The following is a 16,302-nucleotide window of genomic DNA, read 5'->3' on the forward strand; positions in this document are numbered from 1 at the left end:
CATGAAGGGATAGAATAGTTAAGGTTATTAAGACTGAGAAAGTACAAGTTAGCACAGGTTGAAATATTCTAAGTTAACTTTTAACTTAGATAGAATTTAAGAGATGTTAAATTATAATTTAGAGTAGTTAAGTTGAACTTACCTGATTTCCAAATTTGTGCTAAGTTAATATTTTATGACTTAGAGAGTTCTTAGTTAAGAACAAGTCACAAAATATTCTAAGATAGAAAAATATCTCAAGTAAGCTGAGATTGAGCAAGGGAGCAATACGGGAGTATGATTTTAAATCAGAAGTTATCGGGGACCAAAAAGTGTTGGTAGTTGAGCGTGCAAGCTCCTTTTATACTTGCGGACACGTGGTTCTCTAGTATCCTATTGGATAGAGATAACAGTGTCGACAGAGTTACCAAGGTTAACTTGGTGTTATCTGTGTGGCGTGATAATATCACGTCATAGTATTCTCAGTTTTAGTTAGTGATCTTAAAATAGTAGCTTATTCAAAACTACTTAGTAATTTGTTCACACGTTAAAATGGACTTTGTCCAATTCAAGTTTGTGCTTCACGCACTATAACGTAAATTCTCAAAATAGCACTAAGATTATCAATTAGTGTTACTGAGTGTAGCACACTTCAGTACATTATGAAAGCAAATGAAAACAAATAAATTTTAATTGCTGATAAGCAAGCTTTAAAAAACAAAAGATTTAACAAAATTAGTCAAAATTAACAAAATTGAAAACAAAATCAGAATAACGTGTCAATTTTTTCAAGATTTTCAACATTTACTGGATAGGTGCTTAATTCCATAATTTTTTGTTGTCACTAATTGGTGTTCTAACAACTGCTCTGCATACAAGGACATGCCAAAGGACGGAAATTTTTTCTTTGATTTTTGAAATGTTATTCGAGATTTTTTCCTACTTTTCTCAATATTTTGTTGAGTTTTTTTGTTTCTTTAAGCGATGAGCGGTTAAACTCAGCGAGAATAATGGCCAAGGCTCAATTTATTCTTTATTTTTTCTGCTAAAAGTTGCAAAAAATGACATTGAATCCAAGAAAGCAAAATTAGCAATGGGCTTAAGTTGCCTGAAATTGACCTTAAGTTTTTCTCATAAACTTTTTCAAATCTGCTAATTCTTGAAAATACTCTCTCTCTCTCTCAATCTCTCTCTCTCTCTCTCTCTGTAGTGTGATTCTAGACGCAGAGAGTTTTCAAATGATACCACATATGTTGGTCTGGGATAAGTCGAAAATTGTCTGAACAAAGAAAGTAGCGCTAGAATATAGTTCTCATTTTTTCCAAAATTGTGGGCACAATTAGGTAACACTAATCATTTAGAAAGATTTTTTCTGTTCATTTTGTTTTCACTACTTAAAAATTGGATAGATGAAGTAGATTCATTAAAATTAATCCTATTTTGTCTGTGTGTGATTTTAGCAGAATTGGAGAAAAAGAAGTTTCCTACATTTTGCTGCTCTTGTGTGCGAGGTCATTTTGTTGTTCAATTGTCTTGGGTATTCCCTTCAAAAGATTGATTTCAATCATGACTTCCCGAATTTTTCTTTAATTTTTCAGACCTTCAATGATCAACCTGTTCATTAGGCATAGCATACTATGTTCAAGTGAGCATTAGACTGGGGTAAAACAAGTTTTGGTTTTCCAAGTTTTTTTTGAAGTGTTGAAACAATGGGCGCAAACACGAATGACTGATCCTCTTTGTTTCTCTTTTTTTTACTAGGGTTTGTGTTGTTTTAATTTAATGATATTAAACGATATTTAATCATGTTTTAATGATATTATTTTTTCAGCTGGTTTAAAAGTTTGTTTGTATCCTGTTTTGTGTATTCTTTATAAAATGAAGGATTTTGTTTTAATAATACCTATGATAACATAAAAGCCATAACTTAAAAATTTATATGATACTTGATACTTTAGATTTAATGTACAAATTCACAAAACGGTTTTCATATGCCATGTTATTCTGTTCTTTAATTGAATGGTTCGGGTGAATGTTTGTACCTTTAACTGAATGCCAAAATGCGTATCAGTTTAAACATATTTTTTATTATCCTTACCACAGAGTGCCCTAAAATAACCTTATTGCATTTAAATCGAATACCGGATGCGGTTGGAAAATTTTATTGACATTTTGTGCCATTTCATGAGGCATTGTAGCGCCTTATTTTTTATTCCGCCAACTGAGGCAGAACTATTAACAGAATGCGGTGTATTGTTTTTCAAGATGAAACTTGCAGCTAAAGAGCCCCTTAAGAGCCCATTCTCATTGCAATTTACTTGCTTCTGGTTGCAATCTTATCTCTTTCTTGTTTGTTTCCGACGTATCGATTCCGCTTTCAAATATCAAATTTTCTACATTTCTGGGCTTTCAACATTTGATAATGAATAAATGATAAATGTTGCGATCGGTTGCTAAATAAGAAATGTATATTTATGCATAATACACTAGGCTCCTCCTTTCTAATAAACGCGTATAAATTAAATCCTCCGATTTTGTCCTGCTCTCTTGTTAAATGTATTTTGCTCTATCTCCGCGCCGCTCTCAGCTCTCCAATATTTTCCAGCTCTATTTTCCCTGTTTGTAAGGAAAAATATTTTTCTATCAGTGTTGGGAAATTGGGAATTGTAGGAATAGTTAAGCAACTCTCCCGTAATGCGAAGTGCAATAAAATATCAATTTCGATCCTTTTTAGCATTTTTCCTTTTTCCATTTTTACGCCGTTTGCGCGTCTCTTCCTCTTTCTTCCCCTTCCCTTGCAACTCAGGCCTAATTTAGTAGCTTTTGGCTTGAAATTCAAAAGAAATGCTCCCGTAAAAAATCAAGTGAATTATTTAAGTGGCTTTTGTACTTGTTGAAAAAATCGATAGTGTCTGATTATGTTGAACAATATTGGATGTAAGGGAGGAAGGTGGAATAGAGTGAGTGAAGGGAAGAGAAAACACGAGCATTGCAATAATGAAGGTTCCATTAAAGTGCGAAGGACTTCATTTCCTGGCCTTTGTTTGATGGGGTCGCAATTGGGCTAATTTGGGGAGATAAAAGGCACTTGAGGTTTTGTCATTCGATTGAACGATTTGATGTCACCGCATTTTACCACATTATTTTTAGCACCAGAAAAAAGTGGTCAGCCCTTTATTCAGTAACTTTAAGCAACAATCTCTTTTAATGGCAACTTCCTAAGAACGGTTTTCAACTTCAAAGTTTGCAATCATGATTTATTTAAACTGAGTTTTCAGTTAAAGCTATTAAAAAGTACGTAGTTTTTAAGTGTCAATATTTATCCAATGAGTTTTAAAATTTTGTTCAGTTTAATTTTTTAGCAATTCTGCTTTTTTGAATAACTTCGGGAAACCAAATTATGTTCAAAAATGGGCAGTCGGTATTCAATAGAAACAGAATGACAAACAAAGTATGTCTTTGAAGCAAACTGTGGATACTATGCTGTAGATTTAAAGGTCAAATGGTCAATATCTTTTTACTATTACCCCCTTTACCCTTGGTTGCAATTAGTGCTCAGTTCAGTAGAGGACTGTATTGTTCTACGATAATTTGTAATCTTGAAATTTTGATTGTTTTAGCTATAGTGAACCTGAGGAGAAACGGGCAACTAAAGGTCGCAACACGAACAACTCCAACTCGGCTAGTATGAGCTCATTCCCAACCTCAAAGCGAAACTCTAACGCAGGTCTGGGAAATTTGAGTTGTCCCCCTGTTACATCATCAACCTCAAGTTCCACTGGTGGAAGAACTACCAACAACTCGATCGCAGCTGAATACGATGCCACCAATTCCAAATTGAGAGTGCACGCTGTATCGCCTTTAGTATCAAATGCTCCTCAGAGCACAGTCAAAACCGAATCCACCGCCGCTACAACAGTGGTTCCCCCACAACAGCAAACCCCAACGGGACCCAAGTCTAGAAGAGGCACCCAGCAACAAAACAGTGCGTCTAAAAGCCCCCCTCCATTAACGATTGTCGAGGACCAGCAACATCCAATCTCACAAAATGAAGTCCAGCTGACAACACAAGGTGCTAACTTCTCCTCTGCTCCCGGAAACGCAACTGCGCTTCCAGCCACTGGAATGAAGAGGAAATCAGAGAAAAATTCAGGAACTGAAGGGACGACGCCTTGTGAGAATAAAACGGGAAAGAAACCTCGTGTCACTATCACGAACTACGGTGCTAACAACGAAACCACACTCACAACTATAATCGCGGCCCCCTTAGCCAATGGACCACCGGCAGATGTGTACTGGAAGTGTTCCGAAGAATCTTGCAGCAAAAAGTACAAGCATAAGAATGGATTGCGATATCATATTACGCATGCTCACGGTAAGAGTGAAGCAGAGGCAGATCTAATCATAGAACAAGAGATGTCAGCGCATATTGCGGCCATGGGTGCTACCGTCACAACCGAAATGGTTCAAAATTCAAATACTGACGAAGAGTTGTCAGAATGTGTACCGGGTTCTGCAAATGGGAAGGTGGTTTCACCGACGGGAAAAGGTGGCAAAAAAGGCGGAGGATCTCGGAAGAACTCCTCTGCAAAAGAGAAAAAGAAGCCGAGACGCGAATCTGAGGAAAGTCCCCCTGGAAGCGAGCAAGGCTCCAACAACGCTTCTGAGGCTGACATCAATAGTTCCTTGTCAAACGTAGTCAATAACACGAAGTTGTCGGCAGTGCCAGAAAACTCTTCTGTAACCTTGAGCATAGGAAACCCTAAGGTCTCTTTACCAGAGCAAAAAATCTCGCCAGTGATGGCGTCTAATAGCAGTCCGAGTTCCGGATCCAAAAGCAAATTGCAAAGAATGGCTAATCTTCCTCTTCAGGGAAATGATCCAGCTAACCAACCAGAGCGCAAGGTTGCCAAAGTAGCGCCAACTACGTTTTCAGGAAGCGATGCCTTGAAACAAAAGCATCATTCTCAAGATGGGGAATCAGGACTCAAACTGGAACCAATCATTGGTTCCGGTGGCAATGCAAACAGCAACAGCATCAATAGAAGTTCCCACCAACAAACGTCGCAAAACTTTCCTATTCAGACTCCAATGTATCCTTTCGGAGCAGTGGACCCAAAGCTGTACACAAACTTTGTGGGACAACAGCCTTTCACTGGAGGCCAAGAAGCCTCGAATATTGTGGGAACTTCACATGACATTAATGTGAACCCCAATTCACCCAAACCAGAAGGAACGGCTGCACGAATAGTTCACCCGAATCAACAGCAGCAACGGATGTCAGGACAAACACCGTCTGGACATGGGGGAATGCAGCAGAACTCGCAACAGTGGAGTACTCACCCGAACAGTGGCTTCATGCCGATGCAGCATCGAGGTGGTATTTCGACCTCATCTAACAATGTGGTCAACTGGCATACTTCCGAGAGTGCAGGATCCATGGGCGTTGATTCGAACATGGCAAAATATATGGTGAGTTTGTAACTCTTTTCAAATTATTATAGTATGTCCCATTAAGCTGCAACGCAAGCAAGCGTTTCAAATAAAGATCGAAAGTGAAATTTCAGACAAAACTCAAAATTTCAAGGAGTATAAGTAGTTTAATGCTGAAGTATTTACTTGAAAATGAGCATCTCGATGTTCATTTGTTTGCCTGGAGTTTTTCTAACGCTCCCTTCCGTATTAACTTTATGGGACTTTATAAATCAATGGCGAACTAATTGCATAATTCATTAATATTCTATTTTCTGATTAATGGCGTATTTAATATCTTTCGCCGTCTAATTAAGATTTCGATTGATTCAAAATTCAAACATGGTTTTAATCGGAAGAGTAATTAATCTGAAGATATTTTACAACTTTTTTGTGCTAGCAAAATTGGCTATTTATGGTTGCCCTAATTGTTAGAAAGTTGTCCATTGAGCTTAGTGGCTCCCAGGCTGTGACCCACATTCCAATTAGAACACTAAGTCAACCATCTTAAAACAGCTAAACATCTGCTCTCAATTGCGCGCTTGATGAAATTGATTTAATAAAATTTATATCCCAAAGATACACAACTTTAAGTTCCTTTGAACTCAACTCAGGCGTAAAATGTGTGTTTATTGAGTACGAACTGGAGGCTTTGTAGCGGAGAGAGAGAAACGTTTTGTAATTTTTGTTTACAGTTGTGCTATTTTACACCAAAATAAAGGTCGTCCGTTATAAACATCCATGTTTCATTTAATTAATGTTGAAATTGTTCCAAGTACAAACGGGGAGGGAACGAAAAGGGGCTCTATTTATAATCGTTTGACCATTTCGTGCTGAAGGGAAGGGCGGGAGGGGATGTAATTGAATGAAACAAAGTTGAGGGGAGGGGTGGGTTTGAACTATAGCGATAGTAGTAATTGGTTGAACAATAAATAGATTTATTGGGACTTGGTATTTGATGTTGGTCTTTGAGTGGTGATCTTGACTGAATTATTAATCTGATTTGAGTCCCTAATGCGCATTATCCGAAGCAATATTTATTTATGGCAATAGTGGTGGAATATTGGAGAGAGGACTTTGCTGTGTTTTAAGTAGCAACAGTGGGCATAGTTTAGATTTAGATCCGAGTTGTTTAGATTGAATTGGCAATATAATTTTTGACTGTTTCAATTTGAAGTATGCCATGAAAGTGATCAAATGCCTACTCGGAGGTGGATTTAGTTTGTCAATGACTTGGTTTGAGAAATTTCAACGTCTCTCTTTATGGCTCCCTTTCTACCGCTATGCGACCGGGCACTTTCACTTAGCAGACATTTCAGATAACCGATTATAACCTTTGTTATTCTCTCTTCTAAATTTTGAGATTAAATAGTCATTCAACTGATTTTTTAAATCCTTTTCGGGATTTAGTTTCCTTTTTCCTTAAACCGATTTCGCTTCTTCCTTTATTATTGGTGTGCAAAGTTTGTCTGAGATTTTTGAACTCTTTCTGAGTTTTTATCAATTTTTCTATTTTTTGAATTAAAAAAATCTAAATTTTGGTGCAAGTAAAATATTTTTGCATAATATAAACGCGTAAGAAGAACTCTAGAGAAACATTCGACTTTCGGTGATGTTAGTATAGCGTTCTGCAAAAACTGCAATATTCGGCAAAAATGAAGGAAAAGAGACAAAAAGAGGTCTGATAGTGAGTAGTAAGGGAAAAAGCAAGGCAAAATGTGAGGATTAATACTGTATAAGGGGGAGATTTGACTGCGGGATTACCAAGTGTGTTAAGTTATGTAAATATTCAATTACATTTTCAGTCGGCCTATCGTATAAATCATTCGTACACCCGCAACCCCCCCCCCCCCCCCCCCAACCCCACTCACCCCCCCCCCCTTCCCCGCTCTGTAATCCACTCTAGCCTTTGTCTCTGTAATATTACCCCTCTCTCCTGCCATAACAGCTCCCAGCCCCACTTCCCGCCGCCGTCTTACAAAGCCTGTTATTGGGATTCCCAAATTTCTCAGGGATAGATAACTGGGTTTCAGGGCCATTAGATTATCTCATCAATGGTGTAAATGTGGAAGAGGGAATTGACGTATTATGAACAAGAAGTGCGATTATTTTTCATGTTTAAATGAAGGTAGGATGTCGCTCATATTGCCCTCTGCGGGGCTTTTTGAACCAATGGGAACTTCAAGGTTCTTTGATTAGCAACTTCTTGCTATTTATTTTGTCATATAAGAAAGCGCAATTCAGTGAAATGCCAAAGCAAGAATATTTTTAGATGTCGAGTCTTTTTGATCCTGATAAATGATCACGTTTTTGCAGGAATTCTTATAACATCTTGCAGTTTTTTATCTTGATTGGTCACACAACAGTTTTAAAAATTTCATTTTGGTTGTAGAAATTATTTTTTTTATCAATTCAGCATTAAGTTTTGAATATGTTAAAAAGTGAATGTTGCGAAAAAAAATATGTTGATCTAGTTTTTTTTCAACAATTGAAAGTCTTTGAAAAAATAAGCTATTATATATAATTAGTTCAGAAGTTTTCTTTTAAATCTACAATTTCAATTAAGAGTACGTCATGTGTTATTCTTTGAATACAAATGGGAACTTTGAAGTTCATTCTATTCATTATATTATTTATCCATAATTGAAAACGAAGCGCCACTAGCAATGCATCCTGTGTAGATGTTCAAAACAGGCTTTATTGTCTATTCCATCCATCCAACTAACGCTGTAGGAAAATAGACAAAAGAGAAATGTCATTTCACCTCTCTACCATCGCTCCCTTTCAATAACCCATCACCCATTTGGCCGACAGGGGCTTTAGCACACAAAAGGAGGAGAGTCAGTTTAAGCGAGCAATTCACTGACCAACCAGAACTTAACTGAACCGTTAATTACGTGCAAATCTTGAGTATTACAACATGGGTAAAATTTAGGAGGGGAGGTAATTATCTACTAGGTACCAAAGAGGAGGCGCCTGTTGAAAAGATTCTGAGTATTTAAGCCGATAACCCGACCACACCCAATTGTAACGGTTGGAAGGACTAGTAATAGTTTCAACGATCAGATTTGTCGGCTAAATTTCTCATTTTTTCCCTGTCACTTAGCGCCCCTTTCGGCCAATATTCCTAGCACCATTTCACTTGTTTATTGTAAAAAATAAATAATTTCAAATGTAGATCATCTCTCGCTCGCTTTTTATGAATCCTTTGACAATTCCCCCACTATTTTGTGGCTTCTCAATTTTTAATAACTCACTCATGTAATAAATAGCGAGTAGTGGAAAATATGTTGACAATATGTTGCTCTAATTTGCCGCGGGAGAGAGATAAGATAATGATGTTAGTATGTAATTATGGCTTTATAGCTTTCCATGTTATTCTGGCTGGGTCAATTCACTGCAATAAATTTTACTTTGGCACTTACAATGAACAATGAACTCGTAAAATTAAACTTTTAAAGTGTGTGGGGTGTCTTAGATGAGATTTTTTCAGCAAACATTTTTATGATTCAAAATTGATAGTCGAATTATTTTTCACTTGTTTCTACTTCGAATTTATTTTCATCTTTTCAAAATTCTATGTTTTAAGAAAATGAAACAAGGAACACTTTGAGGGCAATCACCGCGTCCAAAACTTGATTGACTCTTTGAAATTTATCTTTTTCGTATAAAATATTTTATAAATTTAAAAGCAAGTTTGAGTCAACTTGTGTTGAAAAAAGTGATTAAGGCACTCTTAATGGACAATAAAGGTAGTTGTTGATTGTTGATTGTTAATAAGCAGTAAGTATATGATTGTACTTAGCGATCTCTTATCAATTGCTGCTTAGTTAATAAGTGTTGCCAATTGGTGTCAATATTATAAAACGCACACACCACACTGTGTATTCTAGTACCATTTGATTAATTCACCTCTCGTATATCACCGTAGAGAGCACACGGTAAACACAGCACAGGCGGTGGTAAAATCACTAGTCTTTGTTCGCTTCAACTAAACAAATGTTGGCTGATGAATTCAGCCGAGATTTATTACGCTTTTCTCGGATAAAGTGACAGAGCTCTGTTCTGTTCAATGTTGGTTTTGGTGCTTCTTAACCAAAGCGAAGGCTATAATGACCAAATTGACCGATGCTATTTTGTTCAACGACGCATTATTGTAGACGCTCGAAATATATGCCATGTCATTGTAATTGAATGTTGAGAATAATTTTGAGAGATAGTTGAAGATGAAGTTTAGTGTGGCTCCATGTGTGATCAAATTGAGGACCCTATTTTGTGGCTAGAAGAGATGAAATTTTTTAGACCCGGTAGTGTGTGTTATCGTGCTCCGGTATAATGCCACATGATCATTTGAGATGATATCTCACGTAAGATTGACCAACAGAAACAGAACTTAGACAAGGCTCATCAAAATTTGACTATCATGTTTACTACCGTTGTAATATATTCTTAGGATTACATCGATCTAGGCATGAAACATTTAATTGACAAGTTTTGTTCTCAAGAATTAGTTGGAGAAGAGAGCAACTGTTTTGGAAAGAAATTGGACAAGGAGTCAAAATTTTCAACTTTTTGCTCTCTGACTTCTAGGACTTCATTGTTGTTGTACAACAACAACCGTGATTGATTAGAAAAGAAATTTTTCAAATATTTTTTGTTTTCCTTAAAATTTTTTGACCGTTATTATAAAGCAAATATTTATTTTGATCAAGGTGGTTTTTTGCTGAGTGCAACAACAATGATCTTAGCGAGAGATGCTCGGCTGTGAGCAAAAACTAAAGATCTGCAGTTCATATGTCTGCGCAGTCATTGCAGATGATCCTTTTGATTGCTTTTGTCAATCCCTGCATTTTTTTGAATGGCACTGAATAATCGGGGGCGTCAAGGAGGGTTTAAAAATGAATCCAAGTTTTTCACCCAATGAGCGAGGGCAATCTGTTATAATCAATAAATTTCTCACCCACGAAGCTGAAATAACCGAAATTCAAGGATTTGCACGAACGTGAAAGAAGCAAAGTTTTATCAGTCTGGTATTATGAACGAGGATCTAGTCAAATTGAGTTATAATTCTACACTTGGTTACGTCCTAACAAAAGTTGGAATATGCTAATTGAAACTGACCATGCTAACTCTTGTTTATTTTGAAACTTTCATTAAGTAAACATCAACAAGCCCCATCGGATTGTAATAAAATAATAAAAAGCAGCAAGATTTGTCCATTGCTATGTACAGTTAGTTATCTTTCATATGAATGATTTTTCCTTAAACTGTTTATACAGCGCGATTGAATTAATTTTGGGAAAGAAAATTTTTGTCATAGAAAATGTATACTCCTTTTTATCCTCTTTTTCATAGAAAATTTATAGTCCTCAGAAAAGTTGTCGACTAGGTGTCCGAAGGAAACTAACTGCTTCGCTATTCCTCGCCTTGTTAGAGCCCTGTAACCCGAAGGGAAAAAAATCAACGTGTTTGATCTGAAGTTTTCAATTGAAGTTTGTTCCAACATTTTTTTAAAAAATGGGGGATATATGTGCGATGACGACTTTTTTCACTTTGTTTACGCATCGTAGCGAAAAAAAGATAAGCATCATTTAGTAGCCTTTCGAGACTACTTTTGTTTTTTTTATAAAAGGCTAAAATTTTTTATCTCAGAAAAATGGAGCTATTTGAAAATTCTGAAGGAAAACAAGAAAAGACAAAGGAAAGATTTTTTGGGGGGATTAAATTATTTTAATAATTAAGTTGTGATAAAATTTTCAATACATTATATTAAAGAATTGTATTGGATTATTCAAATTTGTTTCAGAACAAAACAAATTGAACATTTCTGTTTAACGTTTTGTTCAAGAAAATGTATACAAAAGACAAAATAATAGAAATTAACATTTTTACTTTTCACGGGTTCTTTCTCTTGAGAAGAGAAAAACCCATGATAAGTAAAAATGTTAATTTCTATTATTTTGTCTTTTGTATACTTGTTTTTTAAACACAGCGAAAGGCTACTAAATGATGCTTATCTTTTTTCGCTACGATGCGTAAACGTAAAAATTTTAAGTTTGTTTCTTTTTTTCTTGAGCACTTAAACTAATATTTTCAAATTTACCTTTTTTGCTGTGTCCTTTGGTTTTATGTGCTTGACACTGAATGCAATTGAAGAACTCCGATTCTTCTGTTGTACATGAAAACAGTAGGGAAATAATTTTTCAATGCTTTTAATTCAAATAATAAAAAAACTTTTTTTAGAAAAGGATAAAACTTTTGTTACCGCAGAATGCTTTCCAAAACCACGTCCTTTGGGTAATAAAAAGTTCCACTTTGACTAGTATGATCTGACCAAATATTGAGTCTTTGTAGCAACATCAGAAGAAATAATTTGAAGAAACGAAGAAAAAGTTTGTTTTTCAACACTGCTGAGTTCTTACGTCGTGAGTTAATAAATTTTCTTCGATTGAAAAGAGAAAACAATCACTTGTTTGTTTCGCTTGTGTAAAATTGCGCCGATAAAAGAAACTTGAATTAAAATTTAATTTAAAAATTAACTAATTGCCAAAAAAGAAAAATTTTGACATATTACGACTCTAATTTTTACTTCCATTTTATTCACTAACTAAATATATTCAACTTGTGCTCTTTATTTTCCTTGAAATTTTTTACTATTACAAAACAATTGACAAGCCAACTGCTGGTTTTTCTTCTGGTAAAATTTTATCAACATGAGTGTATTGATTTTTTTCTAGATAAAAAACTCGTACTTAATGTTGCAACGGCAAAATTGATCTATGGAAAATTGATATTCAACAGATTTTCATCTCAGATTAAAGAGAAGTTTTTCAGAAACTTTAGACGTATGTTGGAGCATTTTGTGCTATGCACAGTCTCGCGCAAGCAGTGTTGTTAACTACCTGCAACATTTGACAACAACACACCGGGTATGTGAGTCAAATGTACAATGAGAAGCCAAAATAAGATTTCATTACCTAAAACTTTCAACGCGAAGCCACATGAGTTTCTTGTGTCCTATTTTAGTGAATTTTACGGCAAACGTTTTCCATCTTCCAAGTTTTGAATTCTTTTGACGAGAAAAAGCATGCATTCAATATGCGATAATTTTTATTGACAATTTGTTTTTTTTTCTGCTGAATATAATTGCAGAGGAACACCGAAATTCATATTGAACTTCCAAATTTTTTTTCCTCATTAACGCTTGAATTGTAGCCTAGCCGTAAGTTTGTTTTGATTTTTTGTATGATCATCAAGTGGGTAAATTTGAGACATTTGTTCTGTATCCAATAAGAATAAAAATTCTATTTTCTGTTAAGAACACCCTGTATCCAATTAATTTTAGAAATTAACAATAATAATATTGAGAGAGTGAGAAAACTTGAGTTTTCGGTTGAGTTCATGCTTTTCAAAAAAAATGACAGCTGTTTTTCTGTTACCAGGAGTAAATTGCCGAAAGTTTGAAATGCTTTTTGAAGACGCCAATCTTTTAAATAGGCGTACAGATAGAGTTTGTTGATCTCTGTCGCAAAAAGGGTTTTTACAGACGTTCAATCTGGTTTAAGTTAAACAAAGTAGTTGTCAAATAGCAACATTTAAGTTTGAGCCTTCACCATGAGAATACCTTCGGAAGCGTTTAGTCCTCACCTGGTTGATATATCCCTATCAACCACTGTTGTTGTACTCTACGATTCGTTTCGCACAGATTTTTTAGGTTACCTTCTTTGTCACTCAAAGCAATCCAATGAAACTCCTAAGTTCAATTCTATAAGACTACAAAGCAGTTAACAGCTTCAGCATCTCAGTTTTTTCCGTAAGATTTAAGGTTTTTTGGGCTACTCATTTGTTATTAAAACTCTGTAGTACTTGCTGGAAAACTGTTGAAACGCTTATCTTTTTTGTATATCTATTTTTTGGAATGTGAATTGTTGCATTGCATAGTTTTGGAAAAGCTTTTTGCAATGCATCAAGAATTTGTAAAAGGTTGTCACGTTTGTTGTGCATCTACTTTTGTAAGACGTCTACCGATTGATTGTAATCATGACTTGCTCAATTTTATGTCAATTTCAATTTAGAAATATTTACTTGATAATAGGTGTCAGATTAATTGGGAGTTGCTTCTTTTTCTATTTGCGGATGATTTTTTGAGTTCGCAGATTTAGCATAACAGTGATAAAAATGGTTTTTTTATTGCAATCAAAAATGAAATTGCGGTAATTTATAGAAAATTTTGCGGGTTTGCTCAACCTCATTTAACTTTGCATTAGATTAAAAAATAGTGCTAAATTGATTGTTTGTTGTTCTAAAAAGCCGAGGATTAAAAGGTACCTCAGCATTTTTAAAAAAGCAGATCAAAGCTGTTCTTTAGCGCCGATTAGCAAAAATGAAATGCGCGGTTTTATTTCTCAACACAAAAGCTTGCTGATCGATTATAATCTAATTCTCTTTTTATTGCTCTTTTTTCTCTCTTTCTTCTCATTTAGAAAACAGTGGTGGTGGTGGTGGTATAGAGACGCTTCTAAATAATTAATTTTTGTTACATGCTGTCGTTTCATGCTTGAAACATACAAGCGTTGTTTGATGGTTTACAGCTTTTAAAATTGCAAATACTCGAATGAAAAGACTTTTATATTTGTTGAAAAAACGACGACAGTTTTGTTAAATAACGCATTTGTGGCATTGAATGCTCGTGTTTTATGCTCTAAACACTTGAATTGGTAAACAGGCGGCTTTGAGTTGCACCAACTAATTTTCAGTTTCATGCTTCATTTGTTTGAGTTAAAATAGTTAATTTACAAACTCAAACCAACTAAACCACTCATCAAAAGCAGCTCAATAAAACCACATTCCAATAAACACACATTTCAATCCAAACTCAGTTTTGCTTGTTCTATTTAAAAACAGACGGCGCCTATGTTGTCAATTTCTGGGGTCTTATTTACATCAATAAAATGTGTCTCCATTCAATAACTGGAATAATTATTGAAATGAACTTGGCGTTTAAGCCAATGAATAATTTGGATGAAAAATAGAACTTATATTGTTTTAGCGTTTTATTGTTGTAGTTTTTTGACCTATCATTATATTCATATAAATTTAAGTTTTTTGAGAATTTGTCCTTAGTTGATATTTTTACGGTCATGTAAAAATTAAAATTTATCTAGGCTTGGTTTAGCAATTTAAAAATTACTGGATGAAAACACACATAAACCATAATAATTACGTATTGTTTTTTGTATGTGGATTAAGAATTTTTCTAGCTACATAAATTAAATTGAAATGTGTAGTTGTTAATTTCAACTTTCTTTAAACTTTCATTTTTTAAACATTTTTACGTAGGTTTACATTTTATATATATATATATATATATATATATATATATATATATATAAATTAAAAATAGTTGAATTGATTTTGGCGCGGTGATAGAATCAAAAAGAGTGTTAGAAGATACAGCGTACATAGATGCAAAGGTAGATATATAGATTTGAGGGAGAGATAGAAGGAGAACAGATAGTTATTTGGGAGTAGGATGCTCCAATTGGCTTTATAGTCGCTGTTTGCAGCCACTGTAGCGAAATAAGAATTAAAGCAGCAGCAGCAGCATTTCCATATCCTTCAGGGTGCTAGTACTATTTGCCGACAGGGGCTGAGCCGACAAGGAAAAAATGAGATTTTCAGCCGACCCTCAACTCTAATTAGTGGAAGGAGGAGTAGGAGTGGTCAAAATATCACTAGTTGGTCCAGTCATAACAAATGGTGTGCGGTCGGGTTATCGGCTTAATTTCTTAATTTTTGGCTGTCGGCTGAACCCCCTGTCGGCTAATTCGGCGATGGCAATCCTGCAGAGAGGATGAAGCTATAAAGGCCATAAAGCAGCTACTCTTTTATCCCCCTTCCCTTCATGTGTATTTATGGCCCACTGCTCCGCTCAGCCCCGCTCGCTCTTCTGTCTTTAAAGACACGCTTGTGTGCGAGAAGCGAGTGAACAAAATTTGAGGTCTTGCTTCTGCCTCGCCTCTATATAGGTGGGAGGGTGGGCCTGGCTGACTGGCTTGCTTGCTCTGTTGGAGAAAATGAATGAATTAGAAGCTAGAGCAGGGCAAGGCACGAGCGCATGGGATGGGAGGATTGAGGGAGGGGGTGGGTCTTTGATTTGTGGACAAAATTAAATTGCGTCGCCTCACAGTTACATTTTAGCTCAAGCGATGAAAATTTTTTTGCAACTTGGTTTCAAAAGAAATACGACGCTGTAAAGCGTTCGCCCCGTTTTAACCGCAAGTTAAACAAGCTTTATAACAAAAGCTTGAAGCTTGTGTGAGAAACGAAACTTCTGGAAATACTTAGCCCAGATTTTAAAACCACAAAAAATCGGGAAAAAATGGAAACAACCACAAATAGAAGTTCAGGTCTTAAAGAAGTTTTGACGTTAATAAAATTATTTTATTTTAGTTGCCAGATATACCTCAAAGAGGTCATAAGAGTTGATGCATGCTGTGGAAACTCAGTATGTTCTAAACGTGGCATTAAAAGTTTTGCTTAGCTGTGAAGTAAACTTATTTTTAGTTTGTGCAATTTGGAAAGCTAATTGATAAGGAAACTTTGCGCTTTTCCACTGAAGTATTACAGACACTTGGGTATACTTTTAACTGCTTGAAATGAAAACGACTTTTTGTTAGAAGTAATTAGTGCGAGTACAAGCTCTTTGCGCAACATTTTCTTCACTATTTGCGATTTCTGTGGTTCTTCATATTTGTTTTTGGATCTTTTCCGTTTCTGCTCCTCCCCCCCCCCGCCAGCTTAGTGGGTGCATATTATTTGCACCCCCCAGACGCACGTGTAGCATTTTTA

The 16,302-nt window shown here is 35.5% G+C and overlaps 1 protein-coding gene across 1 annotated transcript in view; it reads left to right on the forward strand.

The window, feature by feature from the left end:
- Nucleotides 1-16,302, forward strand: part of LOC142336237 (uncharacterized) — a 59,178-nt gene that overhangs the window by 26,075 nt on the left and 16,801 nt on the right. The window contains exon 3 of the mRNA XM_075384916.1: nucleotides 3,600-5,451. Within this exon, the coding sequence (XP_075241031.1) occupies nucleotides 3,600-5,451 (1,852 nt within the window). The remainder of the gene's footprint in view (nucleotides 1-3,599; nucleotides 5,452-16,302) is intronic.

Source organism: Convolutriloba macropyga, chromosome 3 (genome assembly GCF_964194025.1).
Source record: "Convolutriloba macropyga chromosome 3, txConMacr16.3, whole genome shotgun sequence".
In the NCBI taxonomy this organism is placed as follows: domain Eukaryota; kingdom Metazoa; phylum Xenacoelomorpha; order Acoela; family Convolutidae; genus Convolutriloba; species Convolutriloba macropyga.